This window comes from Microcaecilia unicolor, chromosome 2, assembly GCF_901765095.1.
Source record: "Microcaecilia unicolor chromosome 2, aMicUni1.1, whole genome shotgun sequence".
Lineage (NCBI taxonomy): Eukaryota > Metazoa > Chordata > Amphibia > Gymnophiona > Siphonopidae > Microcaecilia > Microcaecilia unicolor.
In genome coordinates, this window is record NC_044032.1 from 380,960,950 (window position 1) to 380,984,159 (window position 23,210).

Below are 23,210 nucleotides of genomic sequence, written 5' to 3' on the forward strand. Positions count from 1 at the left end.
TAGATGAGGGCAGCGTGTCTGAGGTCTCCCAACGGTCCTTTGCGGATTCCTTGGAGGAGACGGATCCCCGCTCGGTTGGAGCGGATGACCCCTCTGCAGCGCGGCTTTTTAGCCCAGAGGATTTGCCCAACCTGTTGCTACAGGCCATGGACACTTTGAAGATTTCCTCTCCGGAGGACGTCTCTCCCTCAGCCCCTGTTGGCTCTGCCATTATGCTGGGGACGAAGCGCCCGCCTAGAACCTTCCACGTGCATGATGCTATGCACACCTTAATTTCGGCTCAATGGGATGTCCCAGAAGCGAGCCTTAAAGTGGCTAGGGCTATGTCCCGCCTCTATCCTTTGGCTGTGAGTGAACGTGAGGCCTATCTGTGGCCTACCGTGGATTCTTTAATCACTGCGGTGACTAAGAAAACGGCGTTGCCGGTGGAAGGTGGCACGGCCCTAAAGGACGCCCAAGACAGAAGATTGGAGGCGGCCTTAAGGTCGTCCTACGAGGCTACTGCTTTAAATTTGCAGGCCTCAGTTTGCGGTTCCTATGTGGCCAGGGCGTGCCTGACTATGGTGCGGCGGGCTTCCCCCTCGGATTCTTCCTTGAGGGATGATTGGCCGGCCCTGGAATCGGGCTTGGCCTATTTGGCAGACTTGCTGTATGATGTCTTGAGAGCCTCAGCTAAAGGCATGGCTCAGACAATCTCTGCGCGGCGGTGGCTTTGGCTGAAGCATTGGTCTGCGGACCACGCTTCTAAATCCCGCCTGGCTAGATTGCCTTTTAAAGGCAAGCTGCTCTTTGGGGTCGAGCTGGACAAAATCGTGACCGATCTCGGCACGTCTAAGGGCAAGAAGTTACCAGAGGTCAGGGCTCGAGCTAGTGCTCGCCCCGGTACCTCCAGAGGACGGTTTCAGGAAGCCCGTCGGTACCGCCCGGGCAGGTCGGGCTCTTCTGCCTCCTCTTCCTTTAAGAGGACCTTCTCCCCCAAGCAGCGTTCCTTTCGCAGAGACCGCCGTCCCGGAGGTGCTCCCTCCGGTCCTCCCCCAGGGTCTCGTACCCAATGACGGGGTCTTGGTCCACGCCCCAGTGCAGATTGGAGGACGGCTGTCCTCGTTTCTGGGCGAGTGGACCACAATAACTTCAGACGCTTGGGTGCTGGAAGTCATCAGAGACGGCTACAAGCTAGAGTTCTGCCGACCCTTAAGAGACGGGTTTGTACTCTCTCCCTGCAAGTCTCCGGTCAAAGCTGTGGCAGTGCAGCAGACCTTGGACAATCTCATCCGCCTGGGGGCGGTCGTTCCGGTGCCAGAAAATCAGCTTGGCAAGGGACGTTACTCCATTTACTTTGTGGTACCAAAGAAAGGAGGTTCTGTCCGGCCTATCCTCGACCTCAAGGGGGTCAATCGGGCCTTGAAAGTTCGGCACTTTCGCATGGAGACTCTCCGCTCTGTTATAGCGGCAGTGAAGGCAGGGGAGTACCTGGCATCCTTGGACATCAAGGAAGCGTACTTGCATATTCCCATCTGGCCTCCTCATCAACGCTTCCTGCGTTTTGCAGTACTGGGCCGACACTTCCAGTTCAGAGCCCTCCCGTTCGGGTTGGCTACTGCTCCGCGGACCTTCTCCAAAGTAATGGTGGTCATCGCGGCCTTCCTGAGGAAGGAAGGAGTACAAGTCCATCCTTATCTGGACGACTGGTTGATCCGAGCCCCCTCTTATGCAGAGTGCGGCAAAGCTGTGAACCGGGTGGTTGCTCTTTTGAGCTCCCTGGGATGGATCATCAACTGGGAGAAAAGCCAGCTGCGCCCCACTCAGTCCCTGGAGTATCTGGGAGTTCGATTCGACACCCAAGTGGGCAGAGTGTTCCTGCCAGACAATCGGATTGTCAAGCTTCAGGCTCAGGTGAACCAGTTCCTAGTAGCCTCTCCTCTTCGGGCTTGGGACTATGTGCAGCTGTTGGGCTCTATGACGGCCACGATGGAAGTAGTGCCCTGGGCCAGGGCTCATATGAGACCACTTCAACACTCTCTGCTGCAGCGCTGGACTCCGGTGTCGGAGGATTATGCTGTGCGCCTTCCCTTGGGCCCAGCAGTGCGCAAGGCGCTGAGCTGGTGGACGCAGATGGACAAGTTGTCTGCAGGAATGCCTCTGGTGGCCCCAGAGTGGATTGTCGTCACGACGGACGCTTCCTTGTCGGGCTGGGGAGCCCACTGCTTGGGAAGGACAGCGCAGGGACTCTGGTCTCCTGCAGAGGCAAAGTGGTCTATCAACCTCCTGGAACTCAGAGCCATTCGGTTGGCGCTTTTGGAGTTCATCCCGGTACTGGCGTTGAAACCGGTACGGGTTCTGTCGGACAATGCCACGGCTGTGGCCTATGTCAACCGCCAGGGAGGTACCAAGAGCGCCCCTCTAGCCAAGGAGGCTATGAATCTATGCCAGTGGGCGGAAGCGAACCTGGAGCAGCTTTCAGCGGCCCACATTGCCGGAGTCATGAATGTCAAGGCGGACTTTCTCAGTCGCCATACCTTGGAGCCCGGAGAGTGGCAGCTATCTGCTCAGGCGTTCTTGGACATCACGAAGCGCTGGGGCCAGCCGAGCCTAGATCTGATGGCGTCATCGGCCAATTGCCAAGTGCCGCGCTTCTTCAGCAGAGGACGGGACCCTCGATCCCTGGGAGTAGATGCTCTTCTCCAACAGTGGCCGACTCAAGAGCTTCTCTATGTGTTCCCGCCCTGGCCCATGTTGGGCAGGGTGCTAGACCGGGTGGCAAAGCATCCCGACAGGGTAATCCTGGTGGGTCCGGATTGGCCCAGACGTCCCTGGTATGCGGACTTGATCAGGCTCTCAGTCGACGATCCTCTGCGACTGCCAGTGGAGCAGGGCCTGTTGCATCAGGGTCCCGTGGTGATGGAGGATCCCTCCCCCTTTGGTCTTACGGCCTGGCTATTGAGCGGCAGCGTCTGAGGAAGAAGGGCTTCTCAGACAAGGTCATCGCCACTATGCTGAGAGCGAGGAAGCGCTCTACTTCTACTGCTTACGCCAGGGTTTGGCGTATCTTTGCAGCGTGGTGTGAAGCAGGCTCACTTTCTCCCTTCACTGCTCCAATTTCTTCAGTGTTGGCGTTCCTGCAAGAAGGTCTAGAGAAAGGCCTGTCGCTCAGTTCCCTTAAAGTCCAGGTAGCGGCTCTGGCTTGCTTCAGGGGCCGCCTGAGGGGTGTTTCCCTGGCTTCGCAGCCAGATGTGGTGCGCTTTCTCAAGGGAGTTAATCACCTGCGCCCTCCTCTGCACTCAGTGGTGCCTGCGTGGAATCTCAACCTGGTGCTAAGAGCATTGCAGAAGCCGCCTTTTGAACCCTTGTCGAGGGCATCTCTGAAAGACCTGACGTTGAAAGCAGTCTTTTTGGTGGCTATCACTTCAGCCAGAAGAGTTTCCGAGCTCCAGGCGCTCTCTTGTCGAGAGCCTTTTCTGCAGTTCACTGAGGCAGGAGTGACTATTCGCACAGTGCCTTCCTTCCTGCCCAAGATTGTTTCTCGATTCCATGTGAATCAGCAGCTCTGTCTCCCTTCCTTTCGTAGGGAGGACTACCCAGAGGAATACTCTGCTCTCAAATTTCTGGATGTGAGACGGGTCATCATCAGATACTTGGAAGTGACCAATGATTTCCGGAAGTCGGATCATCTGTTTGTCCTGTGTGCAGGTCCTCGTAAGGGTCTGCAGGCTGCTAAGCCTACAGTGGCAAGATGGGTCAAGGAAGCCATTGCAGCGGCTTATGTGGCCGCGGGGAAGGTGCCGCCTATCCAGCTGAAGGCCCACTCCACAAGAGCTCAGGCGGCCTCGATGGCAGAGGCCGGATCCGTCTCCTTGGAAGAGATATGCAAGGCGGCAACTTGGGCTTCGGCTCATACATTCTCCAAGCATTACCGTTTGACTGTGGCTGCACGGGCGGAGGCCCGGTTTGGAGCTTCAGTGTTGAGGTCAGGGATTTCAATGTCCCGCCCTGGGTGAGTACTGCTTCGGTACATCCCACCAGTCTATGGATTGATCAGCTTGATGATATGGAAGGTAAAATTATGTATAATCATACCTGATAATTTTCTTTCCATTAATCATAGCTGATCAATCCATAGCCCCTCCCAGATATCTGTACTGTTTTTATTCTGGTTGCATTTCAGGTTCAAGTTTAGTCTTCAGTTACTTCAGAAAGACTTCGTGTTCAAGTTTTTTCACTTGGTTTTTTCAAGAGTTAAGACGAGTTTGTGTTACAGTGAGCTGCTGCATTCCTCTCCCCTCCGTTTTACGGGGCTGGATTGAGACTTAAAATTCTGCCGGCACTCCCTCCCGCTTCGTGCGGCTGTAGGGCAGCTTTGTACCCTTCCCGCTTCGGCGGTGTTAGGGTCAGTCAGCTCCTCCCGCGGTTGCGGTTGCAGGATAAGCCAGATCCCCCCGCATCGGCGGGTGTGGTGTCCCTCCCCCGCTCCGCGGGGATGAGCTGGACGGATTCCCCTCCCCCACTTGTGTGGGGATGAGCTGGGTTAATTCCCCTCCCCCGTTTCGGCGGTGGTGAGCTGGGCAGAGTGTCCCTTCGTGGGTGTAATTCTCTAAGTGCTGAGTCCTGCGGATGGAGCTTTGATATCGACATACTGAGGAGTTTCCGGCAGCACATGACCACATATAGGGAGGCAAAAGTTTGCTCTCTATCTCCACCTGCTGGTAGATGGACACAACCCACCAGTCTATGGATTGATCAGCTATGATTAATGGAAAGAAAATTATCAGGTATGATTATACATAATTTTACCTTTGTTCTGAAGCGTAATCCAGAACTCTCTCATGAGCGTCTGGGCTATGCAGTCTAAGAAACAGCCGATAGTGAATGACAGCCCTTTTGAGCTTAGGAAACAAGAGAGAAAAAACGCGGGAAAAGCAGTTGGAATCACCTGATGGGTGACGTGTACTGCATTGCTCAGAGGAACAGCTGATAATGATTGACAGTCCTGATTTTCTTAGTGGGAAAGTACTGCAATGAAAGCAAAGGAAAACACCGACAGAAAAAGCTTTGCCATACGTTGCACGTAAACACTTGCATATAATGCAATAGAAAGGAAACTAAATCTACTGGCAGAGAATATGATATACTTATTTAAAAAATAAAAGCGGCAAGTTTAAAAATAAGAGTAAACATACAGCACTGTGTATAGGTAAATTACTGAAATGACAAATTGGTATCCAAAGCAAAGTGAGGAGCACTTGTATGATATGATGTGTAACAGTGATTTGCATAAACAATATATCTCTAAAAAGGATTTCTTAAACAATATATCTCTAAAAAGGATTTCTTAAACAATATATCTCTAAAAAGGATATATGGAAGAAAAGATTTCTTAAAATAAATGAAACTAAAAAATAGTTGAAAATAGAATAAGAAATGCCCAAAAAAGCATATTAATAAAATAATGAAATAATAAAATGTATGAATGAAATAATAGAGTAAAAAGGGGACATAGTAATATAATATACAAATCTACTTGTGAAAATCATATCAATAAAATGATGAAATATTGCAATATGTAAATAAAATATTAGAATTATAAGGACACATCATATAATGATAAAATTGGACATAATTATGTAATATACAAGTTTTCAACAATAGAAGACTCAATATCAATTGTATTGAAGATATAAAAATTAATAAAATGCCAACAGCTACATATTTTGTGATAGCAATTAAACCTAATTCGTGTACGCAAGCCCAACTTAAAAAATAAAGATTATGTAAAAAATATGTATAAATAAAGTTTGGTTCATCTTTACTCTGGAACTCCTGGTTTTTTACCCACTGTTTTGTTATATTGTGACTATCCGTGGGATTTCGTTGAGTTCTTGTGGATTCTCTACTACTTACGTGGATCTGTTCTACCTGCTAGCAAGAAGGTCTGTGCTCTTGTTGAGGGGTCTGGGCTAACTACGCTAAGGCCGAGTCATGGAAGACCTAGTTCCCCTTTGGCTTATGGCATTGCCCTTGGGACATCGTACTTGAGAAGCAAGATGTTTAAAGCTTATAAGCCCTCTACCTCTTTTGGCTTATATCAGGGTCTTAAAGGCCTTAGAGCTTGGTATGCCAGAGTTTTTCATCCTGAAAGGTGAGCTGGTCATAATCCTCTTCTTCCTCCAAGAATATTTTGATAAGGGCTTAGCCCTGAACTCTCTGAAAGTTCAAATAGCTGCTCTTAACATATTTACATGGGCCAATACAGGGTTGGTCCTTGCCAGCCCTACTTGGATGTGTTTCAGTTTCTGTGGGGTGGGGGAAGGGGGTTAAATATTGGTCCCCACTGCAGATGGTCTTACCTCAGTGGGACCTCGCTCTGGTTCTAAGAGCCTTGGCAGGTTTGTGCTCCAAGTTTCTTGTAAGGATCCTCGTGTTTCCTTCAGGGGAGATGCCATCACACTTCGGATGGTCCCTTCCTTGCAGAAAGTGGTATCACTTTTTCATGTGTTTCTTTACCTGCCTTCCTCAGGATTCAAAGACCAGTTCTTCTCATTTGCTTAATACACTTGATATAGATAGTCCTGTTGAAGTACTTCGCAGCTACTAACGAATTTAGAAAGTCTCTGTCTTTTCATTCTGTTTCAGGGCCATGCATGGGGGAGGTGGCCTCTAATGCAGTGATTTGCTTTCTGGATTAAAGCTACCATAGAGGTGGCCTGTATTTGGGCAACTAAGATGGTTCTGGTTGCTGTTCGACTAGGTCTCAGGCAGTTTCTTTGGAGGACATTGTAGTGTGATAAGCTAGTCTCCCTTTGTTTCTTTGTGAATCATTACAAGCTAGATGTGTGGTCTAGAGGTGACAGTGCCTTTGATATGGCTGCTCTGCAGGGAACCTTATCTTCCTCCTGCCTAGATGGCACATCCCTTTAGTTTGGGCTGAACTAGCTGGACAGTAAAGAAAGGTGAAATTTAATCTTTATCTTCTAATGTGTTTTCTTGAGTCCTGCAAGACCAGTCCAGAATTCTGCTCCAGAAGATTGTGAGTTAGGAATTTGCATTGTAGCTGCTCTTAATTTGGAAGCTTGTGCTCCTTCCTATGCTCCTGGCATTGTTTAACTTTAACATTTCTAGTTTGTTTCCCTAGGGCCATTTAGTTCTGTTTTATGGGAGTCACTGTGTTCTTAGATACAGTCTAGCTCCAGGTAGTACCTTCTCTTAGTCTAATGATGTCACTGGAATCTGTCTTGTTTCTCATCTCCATCTGCTGGTTGAGGGATATTCATCTACTGGTTTAGACCGGTCGAGCAAGAGTCGAGGAAAGGAAATTAACAGGTAAAATTAAATTCCACCTTTTTTGCCTTAGAAAAGTGCTCAAGAGATCTTAATATCCTCATCCGTGCTTTTTTTCCTGAGTTGCCTAGACTACTATAATACCTTGTTTGTCAGGCTAAGGCCTCTGTCTCTAATGGTGTTTGCTTATTGCTGGATGTAGTGTACTTAGATTTTAGCAAAGCCTTTGACACAATTCTGCATAAACAACTTTCACTTTGTTTCCTCGGTATGGACCCTAAAGTAAGTGACTGGACAAGAAACTGGTTGACAGGAAGGCAACAAAAGGAAGTGGTAAATGGAGTTCACTTTGAAGAAAGGAATATTACCAATGGTGTACCCCAGTGGATTGGTCCGTTGTGTGGCACTTAACATTTTTCTGAGTGATATTGCAGAACGGTTATCTGGAAAGGTTTGCTTCTTTGTGGATGATACCTAAATCTGCAATAGTCTAGACATTTGTGAGGTGTAGATAGCATGAAAAGGGATCAAGCAAAGCCTAGTCTAGAATTTGGCAGCTAATTGAGTTAAAAAGGCAGTGTTGTGCACTTGGGCTGCAAAAGCCTGAGAGAGCAGTACAGTATAGGGGATGAATTACTTTTGTGCACAAAAGAGGAGCAGAATTTGGGGGTGATTATCTGATTATCAGTTGCCAAACAGGTAGAAAAGACGATGGTGAAAGCCAGATGGATGCTTTAGGTGCATAGGAAAGGAATGGCCTACAGGAAAAAAGAAGCCATAGTGCCTCTATTTAAAGTCTTTGGTGAGATCTCACAATACTGTACAGATGTGTAGTATTGCTGTATTCTGGAGATCTCTCCTTGAAAAGGAAATAAGCAGGATGGAGTCCGTTCAGAGTGCAGCTACTAAAATGGTAAATGGTCTTAATATAAAGTGTATGAGGATAGACTTGAAGGTCTCAGTATGTATGCTTTGGAAGAACTGTGGCTGAGGAGGAGATATGAACTGCATTTATGCCACATAGGTATTAAAATGTCTGAGAGAATCTTTCAGTTGAAAGGAGCCTGCCATAAGTGGGAAAGTGAGGGGTACAAATGTACCCCCCCAAAAAATCTAAGGAATGAGAGGGCATGGGTTGAAGATGAGAGGGTAGACTCAAGAGTAATATAAGCAAATGCTTCTTTATGGAAAGGGGGAATGGATGTGTGAAATAGCTTCCTGGTGTAGGTGGTAGGGACCAAGAGTGTATCTGAATTCAAGAAAGCATGAGACAAGTACATTGAATCTTTAAGGGGGAGAAAGAGATGCTGTAGATGGGCAGACTGGATAGGCCATATGGAGGGGCATAATCGAACTCGAACGCCCATCCCCATGGGCGTCTATCTCCGAGAACAGGTTTGTGAAGGAGCGGGACAGGCAGTATTTAAAAAAAAAAAATGGGCATCCATTTTTTTTTCGATAATACAGTTTCTGCCGGGCAAATGCATCGGATTTGAACTGGGCGGTTTCGTTTTTCAGCGATAATGGAAACCGAAGGTGCCCAACTCAAAAACAAACAAATCCATGGCATTTGGTTGTGGGAGGGGCCAGGATTCGTAGTGCACTGGTCCCCCTCACATGCCAGGACACCAACCGGGCACCCTAGGGGGCACTTGTAACAATTAAAATAAAAAAGTAAAATACCTCCCAAGTCCATAGCTCCCTTCCCTTGGGTGCTGAGCCCCCCTTCCCCCCCCCCCCAAAACCCACTCCCTACAACTCTACACCAGTACCATAGCACTTATGGCTGAAGGGGGGCACCTAGATGTGGGTACAGTGGGTTTTGGGGGCGGTTTGGAGCACTCCCATTTACCGCCACAAGTGTAACAGGTGGGGGGGGGGGGGGTGGGCCTGGGTCCACCTGGCTGATGTCCACTGCTCCCACTAACAACTGCTCCAGGGACCTGCATACTGCTGTGATGGAGCTGGGTAATGCATTTGAGGCTGGCATACAGGCTGGAAAAACAGATTGTTAAAGTTGGGTTTTTTTTTGGTGGGAGGGGGTTAGTGACCACTGGGGGAGTCATGGGTGGTCATCCCCGATTCATTTGGTCACTTGGGGCACTTTTCTGGGACTTCGTAAAAAAAAAAAAGGGTCCAATAAAAGTGACCCAAATTCACGCTAAAAACGCCTTTCTTTTTTCGATTATCGGCCGAAGGCACCCATCTCTCCTCGGCCGATAAACACGCCCCAGTCCCGCCTTCACCACGCCTCCGACACGCCCCCTCAACTTTTGCCGTTTCTGCAACAGATTGCAGTTGAAGACGCCCAAAATCGGCTTTCGATTATACCGATTTGGGCGCCCACTGGAGAAAGACGCCCATCTCCCGATTTGGGTCGAAATATGGGCGTCTTTCTCTTTCAAAAATAAGCTGGATGGTCTTTATCCGCTGCTGTTTTCTGCATTACTATGACTTACCATTGGTATGATCATGCTACCACTTTGAATATCACTGGCTTTTCATGCTTTTTCATTTAAAATGTAAGATTTTTTTTTTGTGTGTGCATCAAGTATTATAGTTTTCCAAACATTTTACTTCATAAAATTCAAAATGTGGAGTCGGCGTTCAAGAAATGTATTTAGGTGTCATTGTTGACGATACGTTGAAACCCTCTGCTCAGTTTGCGGCAGCGGTGGCTAAGAAAGCAAATAGAGTGTTAGGTATTATTAGGAAAGGAATTGAAAACAAAAATGAGGATGTTATAATGCATTTATATCTCTCCATGGTGCAACTGCACCTCGAATACTGTCTGCGGCAGTTCTAGTCACCGCATTTCAAAAGAGATAGTGGAATTAGAAAAAGTACAGAGAGGGGCAATGAAAAACATAAAGGGGATGGGACAACTTCCCTATGAAGAAAGGCTAAAGCGGCTAGGGCTCTTTGGCATGGAGAAAAGACGGCTGAGGGGAGATATGATGTCTATAAAATAATGAGTGGAGTGGAATGGGTAGAAGTGAATCACTTGTTTACTCTTTCCAAAAATACTAGGATGAGCAATGAAGCTACAAAATAGTAAATTTAAAACAAATCGGAGAAAATATTTCTTCACTCAATGTGTAATTAAACTCTGGAGTTTGTTGCCGGAGAATGTGGTAAATTAGCTTAGCAGGGTTTAAAAAAGGTTTGGATAATTTCCTAAAAGAAAGTCCATAAGCCATTATTAAGATGGATTTAGGGAAAATCTACTCCTTATTTATAGAATAAGCAACATAAAATATATTGTAATGTTTTGGGATATTGCCAGGTACTTGTAATCTGGATTGGCCACTGTTGGAAACAGGATACTGGGCTTGATGGACCTTTGGTTAGTCCCAGTATGGCAATATGTATGTACTTATGGAGAATATCGTAGAAAAACTGAGAATCTGTCTCCTAAGGAAATGCATAAGTAAAACTTCAAAAAAATAATACTAAAGGTCATATTTGAGGCTATCCCACCAGCGATGAGTTCTCTAATTAGTTTTACCTATGAAGAGGCGTGAAAACTGAAGGACAATCTGTAGATTATTTAAGCTTGAATCTTGGTGCTATGTTGGACTTCTTTAAAGAAGAGCAATTGATTTTGTTTACAATGTTGGTTTCCTTTGTTTTGGAACTGGATAGAGATTTGATTTTTTTATTTTTGTTACATTTGTACCCCGCGCTTTCCCACTCATGGCAGGCTCAATGCGGCTTACATGGGGCAATGGAGGGTTTGTTTGCTCTTTGAAAAGATACGAGTTTGGCCTACTGGTTCAGACTAAAGTTTTATGCAGCTCAGTATCCTGTTTCCATCAGTGGCCAATCTACGCCACAAATACCTAGTAGAGGTCCAAAAAGTAAGATACCGTGTTACTTAACGCCAGGGATTAGCAGTGTCTTTTCCTGAGTCGGCCTTAATGGTTTATGGACTCCCCCCCCCCCCCCCCCCTAGGAATTTGTCCAAACCTTTATTTAAAAAAACATAAATCATACCTATAAAAAATATGTAAGCGGGTTGCAGTATTTTACACGTAATAAAACATAAGGCAACAACAACAAAAAAGCTATTAGTTGCTTTTACCACATACTGTAGAAAGGAGTTCAGAGCTTAGCTATATGTTAGTGAAAAAATATTTTCTCTTAGTTGTTTAGATGTGCTTCTATGAAAGTTGGAGTGCCCCCTAGGTTTTGTACATTTTGAAAGACTAGACAATTGATTCGCACTTCTCATTCCCTTCGCTGAGGATTTTTAGACTTCTATTTTATATCTCCCCCATCTTCAACAAGATAGACCCTAACCTCTTTACCTTTCCCCACATGAGAAATATTCCATCCTCTTGAATAATTTTAGTTTCCCTTCTATGTAACTCTTCAAGTTCCATTATTAATCTGTTTTGAGATATGGTGACCAGAATGCACACAATACTCGAGATTCAGTCTCACCATGTAGTGATACAGTAGCATTATTATAGTCTTTGTTTTTGTATTCCGTCCCTATTAATTCTTAATGTTCTGTGTGCTTTTTTGGCTGCTGCCACACACTGAGCAAAAGATTGCGATGTATTGTGCATGACAACGCAGTAAGTCCTTTTCCTCAGTGGTGACTCCTAAGGTGGAACCTTTCATCATGTAGCTATAATCTGGTGTTTTCTTCCCAATTGTCATCACTTTGCACTTGTCCGCATTAAATTTCATCTGTCATTTGGCTGATTAGTTTTCCAGCCTCCCAAAGTCCTCCTGCATTTTCAGTCCACATGTGATTTAGCAACTTTGAATAGTTTTGTGTCATCTCAAAAACTTGATTCCTAAACATAAAGGAATCCTGTGCAGAAGGAAGGGATCCTCAGGAGCTTAGCCTAGAATGGGTGGCAGAGCTGGTGGTTGGGAGGCGGGGCTAGTGCTGGGCAGACATATACGGTCTGTGCTGTGGCTGGTGGTTGGGAGGCGGGACTAGTGCTGGGCAGACTTATATGGTCTGTGTCGGGCCTGGTGGTTGGGCGGCGGGGATAGTGCTGGGCAGACTTATACGGTCTGTGCCAGAGCCGGTGGTGGGAGGAGGGATAGTGCTGGGCAGACTTAGGCGGTCTGTGCCAGAGCTGGTGGTTGGGAGGCGGGGATAGGGCTGGCCAGACTTATACGGTCTGTGCACTGAAGAGGAGCGTGCAAATAAAAAAGTAGCACATATGAATTTATCTTCTTGGGCAGACTGGATGGACCATGCAGGTCTTTTTCTGCCGTCATCTACTATGTTACTATGATCACCTCACTCCCATTTCCAGATCATTTGTGATTGTTAAAAAAGCACCCCCAGTTACAGATCCTTGAAGCACTACACTATTTTCTTTATCCATTTACAGAACTGGTTTATTTAATCCTGCTTGGTTTTCTATCTTTTAACCAGTTGCCAATCCCCAGCAGAACATTCCCTGGTATCTCATGGTTTTTTTAATTTTCTCAGGAGTCTTTCATGAGGCTGTGTTTGTCAAAAGGTTTCTGAAAATGTATTTCTCTGAGGTCAAGCAGGCCTATGTATTCTTACAGATGGGTAACACGATCAGCGTTGCCCGGTCTGGAGCTTATGACAAGCTGAAAAGTGCTCTCTGGAGCGTGAGAGACACTCCACCGCACATGCACGAGTGCCTTCCCGTCTGCCGTGAGAGCGTGGTTACTGCAGTTCGTTTTTTTTTTTTTTTTTTTTTTTTTTTACTGCAGTGAGGAGTGGCTGAGTTGTGGCTGCTCTTCACAGCTTGGTCTGAAAAGAGCTCTTTTGTGCCTTTGCAGTGATTTTTCACAGTGATTTTTGTGTTCCTGTGTTTGGGGTTCCTTTCCCTCTTCCCTTATTGTCTTAGTTTCATTTTTCTTTCCCAATTCCAAGTTTCCTTTGTTTTCTGCATCATCAGGCCGCTTTTATGCCTTGTCTTCGCTGGGTTCTCCCATTCTTTATTTCTCTGGTGCCTTGCCCCTCTTTGTGGCACCATTGCTTCGTTTGATTTGGCTGCGGAGGTTTTTCCTTCCATTTCCACTCAAGTTCCCAGTGACTTCAAGCGCTGTACCTGGTGCAGTCAGACCATCTCTGGCAAGGACACCCATTCTTGATATCTTCAGTTCCTAGGGACAGATCATAGTCCTTCTGTGTCTTCGTATGACCCTGTTGGTCAGAGAGGCTCAGTGGGAACACATTTTTGGAGCCCAGTCCAAATCCTCGACGTTGGCGTTGTCAGCATTGACATCGGGAATTGCATTGGTGCATATGGCTGCTAGACCTGGGACACTGGGTATAGTTGTGTGTCGAATGGGTCTCCACCTTCCTTGACACTGAGTGCTCTGCAGGGCCCCCGGGACTGACCTGCATCAGACCTGACCCCAAGGCGATGTGAGGATTCAACGTCATCTTTGTTGGCACTAAGGAGCCTCGATGACAGGCTTTGTGCAAAGACCAAGAAGCATCGGCATTGATCCCCCCTCAATACTGGGAGCACCGCTCCCCTTCCATAAGAGGTGCTGCTGTGGAGGTATCCGAGCAGCCAGGATCAGCCTTCCGCCGCAATCCCAGTGGTTCTGCAGTCTGTCTTTGAACCAATGCCCCTGCCTTTCCCAATGTTGGCTCTTGATGAACGCAACCGGGCCTTGCTGGCTGTCTTCTTGCAGTGGAGTGCATTGGGGTGCTTACGCTACCATGCCTCTTGTTGCGGTCATGCTTTGCTCTCAGTCCGCAGTGCGACTTCTGACACTGGTGTAACGTGCGACCCCGGTGTTGACTGCTATTCAGGCTTGTACCCCATTGATTTCAGTGGAGGAAGCTTCGCTGGAGCCGAGATGGGAGCTGACTCCTTGATGCCCCTCTTGAGGACTTCATTCCTCTATGTAGAGGCAGGCTCGGTCTCAGTCCTCCACTGAGGAGTTTTTTGACTGACACCGATGAGGAGCGCTCATGGGAGTCAGAGGAGGATCCACGGTACTTCTCAGAGCATTCCCTCCTACCCCTGATACGTTGAAAACCTTAGCTTAGTGTGCAGAAGCGGCGTCTTAAGACAGCAAATAGAATGCTAGGAATTATTAGGAAAGGAATGGAGAACAAAACTGAGATTATGATAATGCTTTTTTATTTCTCTGTGGTGCAGCCGTACCTCATTTTGTGTACAATTCTGGTCACTGCATTTGAAAAAAAAAAGTTTTGGCAGAATTGTGTTAGGATATGTGGTGAGGAATCGGGCTTTGGGAATGGGAGGATTGAATGTATTTTCAAATATGAATTGAGAGCTTATGGATGTACATTAAAATTGATTTGGGATATGTGATGGTGTGTGGGGTTTGGGGAAAGGCGATTAACTGTATTTATCCAAGTCCACACTATTGTTGGTAAGACTGAAAGAGGTAAAATATAAATCATTATATTAAATAGGGAATGGTTTAATCTTTCACATACAAAAAAACAAGGGGACACACTATGCAACTAATGACTAGCAGACTAGCCAGATAAATTTGTAAAGCCATTACTCTTCTTAGAAATGAGCTATAAGAAATCTTCTTTTTTGGATCTGCTGGTCACTTGAGGCGCATAATGGACACTGTTGGAGAGAGAATACAGGGTTTGATGGCCTTTGTCTGACACGGCATGACTTTTCTAATATTCTTATGTTGGCCAGTCCAGAAGTATGAAAGAGGTGGGTAGAGGAAAATCTAAAGAGAGAGGAATTACTGTGACCAGATAACCCTTTTTTTTTTTTCTGCTTGACAGTATTCCCTTTAGGGCAAGGGAAGCTGATGGTATGTAGGACAGCAATGAAAATGAGAGGGAAGGTAAATATGAACCATTTATAGGAGGAAATAATGACATATTTAAGGATTAATGAAGGGAATTTAGGGGAACTGGAAGAAAGAATATTTGTGTGATATTAGTTGTGTGATCTCATGGAATAGGAGAGGTGTTACATGAAATTACACTTTGTATTGTAGTGTTCATCTACTGGGCTGTGGGAGATAGGAGGGAGATTCGGGCATGATGCTGGAGCCAGAGGCCTTTAATGAATTTTTCTTCTTCACACTGGTTAAACTCTAGGATCTATATATCTGAAATAAAGAGAGCCTGTGAAAACGGGATTGGAGGATGGAGAGGCATTATTAGATCAATTAAGGTCAATGTCATTAAGGGAGGTACAGGTTCACCTTAGAGCAAGGGAGGTACAGGTTCACCTTAGAGCAAAGTCCAACATTAGGGTATTTGATCATTGGTACAGTAGAGTTAGAAGAATTGCTGTAATATGTAAGATGCATTATTTACCACTAGAAAAAGAATCTCATAATTTGAAGGATTCTATTTTGACTCCTGTGTTACAAAAGGCTAGGCTGGGTAGAGAGCTCCGAGTTTATAATTGAGTTGCTAATCAATCCTTGCTTGCTAAACATTGAGGATGGTGATGTCCGAATGACAGATTTGTAGAGGATGATCACTAGTTGGACGACTCTAGGGTTGCAAGAGGACAAAGTTCAAAATCTATATTGATAACTGTTGCATTGTTATATAGATAGAGGAGAAATTAGTACTTTTTATTGGCTTTTGCAGCGGTGTTTGACCTGACTGATCAGTAATTGTTAAGAGCTAGATCCACCAACCCGAGTATAAGGGGAAGATGATTTGAACTGGATTTCATCATTTTTATTAGTCATATCTTTTAGGATTGCTGTTTTGGTATTTTGGTGTGGGGAGGAGGGGGGCAGTAGTTCTGCAGAGAGAGGTCTGGGTCCCACAGGGATCTTCCCTTTCTTCTATACTCTGAAACATCTGTTTACAGCTGCTGCTGTGTGTTATCAAGCATCTTGGTGGTATGTGCGGTTCATTTACCCCAGAGAGAAAAAATGGGGAGGACTTGCTTGGGGTCAAATGTTGAATAACCTTTTAAACTTTGTGCAAACAAAGCTGTTAATGGTAGGCTGTTTCAGTGCCTTTAATGTTACGGGTGGATAGTGTGGACTGTGAGGAAGAAGGAACGATTATGACAGGGGACTTTAACATGGAGGCACATTCTTGGGTAGTGATTAGTAGGACATAGAGTTGGTAAAAGATGTGATAGTATTTGAGTAAGAAGGCTTTGCAAGCAGTAACTTGAGCTTTGTTAATCATACACCCAGAATATGGTAATGCATTCACTTGGGTCCTCTGGTAGGATAGTAAAATGGCACCAATTGGTGCAGAGTGCAGCAGCAAGGATGATTTGGGGGAGACTTCACTGGAATGAGCTTCTCAGTTGTCGGGGGACTGCATTGATTCCTGGTAGAATTCTGGGTTAAATTTAAGGTGATGGTGTTTTTCAGGCAGTGAAGTTAGGGAACCCACATTCTTGCAGAGAAGCTGCTAACTGCCCTTGGAAATGTTTAAGATCCAGTCTACAATGTTCTCAGTAATCAATGTGGTGGAACAATCTGCCAAGGGAGATTAGGAGGAAGCAAAATTATGGGATGTTCCATAAATTGGTAAATGAAAAGGGGATGGGATTTGATATGCCTTACTTATTATAAACAGGTACTTATTTTGTACTTGGGGCAATGGAGGGTTAAGTGACTTGCCCAGAGTCGCAAGGAGCTGAAAGATTGGCAGGTCCTGTAAAGAGTGGAGGTGAGTATTTTGGGCAGATGGCAGCAGTTCGATATAGGGTTTTTTGGCCTGATTTTTTAATGTTTAATAATGTATGTTGTGTAAAATGTGACTTGGGATTGTGAATGCTGTGAACTGCCTAAATGCAGTATATAAGTTTTTAATAAAGATTTAACTTCATCAGAGCCACTACTTCAATAATAACTCTTGCAGTGCAGCTACTTGGTCCACATTCTATGCTTCATATTAATGCCTGGACCAGCCTTTAGTTAGGGATTGTGCCTTCAGTCAAGAAGGACCAAACAATCTGTCTGTATATCTGTTTAGTCTTCTTGTTAGTATTCCAGGAGTTTGCTCTTCACTAGCGAAATAATTCTTTCAGAGGCTGGAGCAACCCTGAGTTTGGGAGTCTCCCACTTGTGTCTGATTCAATCCTCCTTGTTGACAGAAAAAGCAAAGTTGCTTACCCAGTAATGTTTGTTCTTCATAGATAGCAGGATTAATCAGGCACATAATCCTGCCCATCTTTCTGAGGGTGATTCTAAGCTTTAAAATGAGGGGATTGCTGTGTGCAGGAAGGACCAAGCATGCTCAGACCTTTATACTACTTCTGAGCTCTGGGAGAGTTGGTGCATACTTCCCCCTGTTGGATGATGTCTCCAAATTGTGTGCCAGATTAATCTGCTGTCTACAGAGAATACCTATTACAGGTAAGTAACTTTGCTTTTCTAAGTGTGTGAAGTTTTATATCAAGTAGTTTTATTCCTTTTTCAATTTAAATAAATGGTATATCAGGTGGTTTTCATTTCAAAGATGGCAGCACCCTTTAGTGTTTAATTGGCGTGTTTGTTTTTAAATCTGTGGCCTGGAGCCCATGGAGGCATTGCATAGACTGTGTATAGTTGAAGCAGCTCATGGCAGGCATTGCATCCAGCACAGGCAGAATGCTTTCAACAGTGCCCTACCTACATACTGGTGGGGCTGGAAAAATTCTGTATTGAGCTATTGTCTCTAAGGGCAGGGTTTTTAGTTTTTGCATTTATGTGCACAGCACTAATCGCTAGTATGATATACTTTATAATGATATTTCTGTTGGCAAGGAAGCTAAATCAGTTAACACATGGGGCTGCTTTAAGCTTTTACAGTGGTCTGTGTGTGTCTATTTTGTGTGCATGTATTTTTTTCTAGGTAGTCTTGTTGAATGCAGCTTTAGTATGTGTCATTATGGTTTAGGATTGTCTAGATAACATTATCACCAGAATGTGGTGTTGATAATGCAAGGATATAATAGCTGTAGATGTTTTTGTTTACATTTTGCTTCCAGTAAATGTAAATATCTTTGCTTTATTTTTCTAATGTCTGAAATTTTTTTTCAGATCAAACCAGTAAGCTTAAATATGTTATTCAGGAGGCAAGATTTTTCCTCATCAAGAGCAACAACCATGAAAATGTGTCTCTTGCCAAAGCCAAGGTAAAAAATGGAGGCACTTAAAATTTGTCTGAATTTCAAATTTTCTACCTTTAATAAATAAAATTCCACTGCAGATATGTTGGGATTTTCAGTTAAATGAAATGGAGAAGCTTGTCCTAATATTTGATTGTATTGTATTGATGAGTCAAAAACAAACAGATTGTTGTATTGCTATGGTATGCATGCTATCATCCTTTCTTTTGGATATGGTTGCATTCCTGTTAATGGGATTCAGTTTGCTACCTTCAAGTTCAAAGCTGCGTATGGGCCTGTGCGTGTACAGTGTGCGCGAAATTTGCACTCCGCCTGGCTAGCGCATGAGCCAAGCGGTAATTCCAAATTTGGTGCCCTAAATCCTGTGGTAGAAAATAATTTTCTACCGTGGGCCACCTACTCAGCGGTAAACAGCAGTTGGCGCGTTCTGCATGCTTACTGCTAGATCAGTGGGTGACTGTAAAGTCTCAGGCCAAAAATGGACACACACTGGTTTGTTTTAGTGCATGTCCATTTCCTTGCCCCTTTAAAAAAAAAAAAAACAACCCATTTTTTCTAGATGCACTAAAAAAAAAAATGGCCCAGCACCACCCAAAAGATGCGCTCCACTACTGCATGGCTTAGTAAAATGAGCTTGATTGTATTTGCTTATATTTGGGTCTTTTTACTATTGTTATGCTGTTAATAAAATTCTAAGTTTTATGGCAAGCTGTACTTTGCTATACACCGCCTTGGATGAATTTCTTCATGAAGGTGGTTAATGATAGCCAATGAGTAAATAAGGGATTAGTTATGTGGGTAAAACTATTAACCATTCAAATGTACTAAAAGTGCTGCTAATTCCTTATTACCAGACCAGTCCAGATGAATGGGTTTTGCCCCCTACCCTAGCTCTTCCCCTCCGCAATCCTACCAGCAGATGGAAACAGAAAAACTTTCAAATCTCACTCTCTTCCTATAAGCTTGGTGCAGCAGAGCACTCTAACCTGTATTTGTGTGTCCAGGAAATGTTGCAGAGGTCTTGACTAGTGTTGTTCAGCACTCTGAGAGACAGGCCAGGGAGATAGAGGGTTATGACTCTTCTCCAAGGACCAGCAGGCCATTAATTCTCACAGTTGGTTAACGTGGTGCCGTGTTAACGTAGTGCAGTGTTGCCCGGTCCAGAGCTTATAACAAACTTTACAGAGCTTTTTTTGAGCGTGAGATGCTCTACCACGCTTTTGCGAGTGCCTTCCCGCCTGCCATGAGGGTGCAGTTACCGCAGTTGTTCCTCTATCACAGTGAAGAGAGGTTGCGTTGCTAATTTCTCTTCACTCCTGGTCTGGAAGATCTTAGTTTTTCGGTGCCTTTTTGGCTTCTTTTTTCAAGGTTTTTCACTGTGTCTTGTTTAGGCCCTGTTCCCCTTCCTGTATATTTTTAGTTTCTTTTTGCCAGTTTTAAGTTTCCTTTATTTTCCATGACTTAAGGCCACGTTTAGGCCTAATCTCCGGTTGGGTCTTTCCCATGGCTTTTTTCCTGGTGCCTTGTCCACTTTTTCAGGCACTATTGTGTCTCTTGATTTGGCTTTGGAAGTTTTTCCATCCATGTCCACTAAAGTACCCAGTGGCTTTTAGTGTTGTTCCCGGTGCAATTAGACAGTCTCTGGCAAGGACACCTATTCTTGATGTCTTCAGTGCTTAAGAGTCCGACCATAGCTCTGCCAACTGTTTCCTTTGTCTTTGTATGAAGAAGAGGACTCAGGTGTCCAGAGGTACTCAACGCGAGAAGATTTCTGGAGCCAGGTCTGAGTTCTCGACGAATACATTGGCATCAGGAGCACCGGTTCATATGGCTGCTTTGAGACCCATAGACACTAGGAGTAGTAGTGCATTGGGTGGGTCTCCACTTGTCTTGACACCAGCTGCTGGACAGGGCCCCTGGGACCGGCCAATGTTGGACCTGACCCCGAGGCGGCACCATGCGTCAAGGACGACCGATGCCGGGAGCTCTGGGCCATTGAGGGATATAGCACCTGAGAAGTGTTGGGCGCTGGGAGGATTGCTCCCCCTCTATTCAGGAGTTACAGATGTGTCTGTCTCCAGGCAGCAGGACCCGACTTCCGTCTCTGGCCCTTCAGCTCTGCAGCCTATCTCAGAGCTGGCACCCAAGTCGTTCCCGGGGTCGGCCCTAGATGAGTGTATCTGGGCCTTGCTCCCTGAGCTGCTGGATGGTCTTTTGCAGCGGTGTTCATCGATGTCGGGGTGCTTGCACCTGCTATACTGCCCGTTGCCCCACTTGATCCTCAGCCTGTGGTGCAGCCTTTGACTCTGGATTGACGTGCGGCCCCGGTGTCGACTGCCACCAAGTACACCTTCGATATCAGTGAAGGAAGCTTTGCTGGAGTCGAGGCAGGAGCCGATTTCTCGACACCCCTTTCTGGGACATAGCTTCTCAAAAGTCAAGGCTGGCTCGGTCTCAGCCCTCCTGCTAGGAGTTTGACACCGATGAGTAACGCTCATGGGAGTCTGAGGAGGATCCAAATTACTTTTAGGAGAATGAGTCCTATGGCATTCCCTCTGAACCCTCCCCTCCACTTGAAACAGTCTCCTCCGGAGAGCCTTTCATTCTCCTCTTTTGTGAAAGAAATGGCTTAGGCTATTTCATTTTGTTTGGAAGTGGAGGACAAGCCTAGGTCTTAGATGGTTGAGGTCCTGGACTATGAGTCCCCTCCTTGGGAGGCTGTGACTATCCCTCTCTGAAGTACTCAAGGAAGTCCTCGATATGAACTGGGAGTCCTCTCTGTTGGTCCCTGTTTTGCCTAAGGAGATCAGCACAATGTATCGGCTCCACAGCACACCTGATTTTGATAGGCACCAGTAGTCTCACAATTTCACTGTGGTGGAATCCGCACTCGAGAGTCAGGCATTCTAGAGACTATGCCTTGACGCCCCCAGGCAGAAAAGCTAGGACCTTGGACTCTTGGAAGGAAGATGTTCCAGGCCTCAATTCTCATGTCCCATATACAATCTTACCAGCTGTTTGTTAGCATGTATCGTAGCGCAAGCTGTTGGACTTGGTGGACTCTCTCCCAACAGAGCAGGCCAAGTCGGTATGCTGTTTGTCCAGGCAGCAGAAGGCATGTTGTAAGTTCTTGGCCAGGGGCATCTATGACACCTTTGACATGGCATCCAGGATCTCTGCTCAGAGTATAGCAAAACGCATACTCTCATGGCTGCATGTTTCTGACTTGGAACAGTCAGTTCAGCAGAGGTTGGTGAATGCTCCTGCTGGTGGGATAACCTTTCTGGAGAGAAGGTTGGTCATTGACCAAATCGAGAAACATGCTGACACCATCTCTTCTCTCACCCGCTGGGCACCTTCTGCACCAGCCGTTTCATCCAGAAGGTCTTTTGGCTATTCGAGGAGGGGTGCATGCTACTCTGAGACGTAGGTACACCACCTCATCTCGCCAGCCTGCTTGGGTTCAAACCCATCGTGCGCATTCTCATCAACAGCATGCGCCTAAGACCCCTGCTGCTCCCCAGTCAAAGCAAGGGATGAGCTTTTGACTGACTCCAGCAGAGCATAACCGCTGTCAGTGTCCATCCAGGATGACCTGCCAGTCGGAGGAAGTATGAAATTTTTCTACATAAGGTGTAGCCCATTATAACCTCCAACCAATGGGCCCTTCAAATAGTGCAGCTCGGATATACCCTCAATTGGCTTCAAAAACCTCCTGAATTGCCCACCGAGAGCTCATTACTTCAGCTCTCAGTGCGTGCAGGTGCTTTCCTTCTGAAGGCCCATGTGGCCAAGCCCATTCCACCAGGGGAAGAAGGGCAAGGATTCTATTCCAGGTATTTTCTCGTGCAAAAATAGACAAGGGGTGGGGTGTGTCCCTTCCTTGATCTAAGGACCCTGAACTAATTTCTTATCAAAGAACAGTTCAGGATAGTCTCCCTGGGCACCCCTTCTACCCATGATTCAGGAAAATGATTGGCTATGCTCTTCGGACTTGAAGGATCCAAACACTTGCATCCAGATACTTCAGTCCACTGGAAGTATCTCTGATTTCGGCTGATAACACATCCCTACCAGTACCGTGTGTTGCCTTTTGGCCTCGCTTTAGCTCCCAGGGTATTGTAGTTGCAGCGTCGCTACACAGACTGGGAGTCCATGTGTTCCCTTACCTACGATTGACTGGTGAAGAGCATGTCAGAGGATGGTGCTCAGGAGTTAGTGCAGAGGACTATTCAGGTGCTAGAGCTACTAGGATTCGTTATAAACTACCCCCAAGTCCCATCTACACCCTGCTCAACAATTGGAGTTCAGTGGAGCCCTTCTTGATACACAGCAGATTTGAACTTTTCTCCCAGGATCACAAGCACACACTAGTTGCTCTGACTTCTCAGGTTCGAGCATTGCAGCAGGTCAGAGCTCGGCAGATATTGAGGTTGTTGGGCCACATGGCTTCCACAGTTCATGACACTTGTTAAACACCTTCACATGAGATCTGACCAATGGACCCAAGCCTCCCAGTGATTTCAGGCTACAGAAGATGTAGCAGATGTCATCCAAGTACCTCCAGAGCTTGTTCGCTCTGTCCTCTTGTGGACCCTTCGGACTGCCATTCCAAATTCCTCAGCCTCAAAAGGTTCTGATGACGGATGTGTCTGTCCTAGATTAGGAAGCTCATGTAGATGAGCTTCACACTCAGGGAGCCTGGACCCTCCAGGAAACAGGTCTTCAGATCAATCTTCTGTAGCTCCGTGCGATCTGGAATGCTCTAAAGGCTTTCAGAGATCAGTTGGCCAATCAAATTGTGCTCATTCAAACAGACAACCAGGTTGCAATGTATTACACCAACAAGCAAGGGGGCACTGGATCACATCCTGTGTG

The 23,210-nt window shown here is 45.9% G+C and overlaps 1 protein-coding gene across 5 annotated transcripts in view; it reads left to right on the forward strand.

Moving 5' to 3' along the window:
- YTHDC1 (YTH domain containing 1) overlaps nt 1-23,210 on the forward strand; it is a 274,467-nt gene that overhangs the window by 109,976 nt on the left and 141,281 nt on the right. For all 5 annotated transcript variants that reach the window (XM_030190527.1, XM_030190528.1, XM_030190529.1 and 2 more), the window contains one exon: nt 18,244-18,338. In XM_030190527.1, coding sequence (XP_030046387.1) covers nt 18,244-18,338 — 95 coding nt within the window. The remainder of the gene's footprint in view (nt 1-18,243; nt 18,339-23,210) is intronic.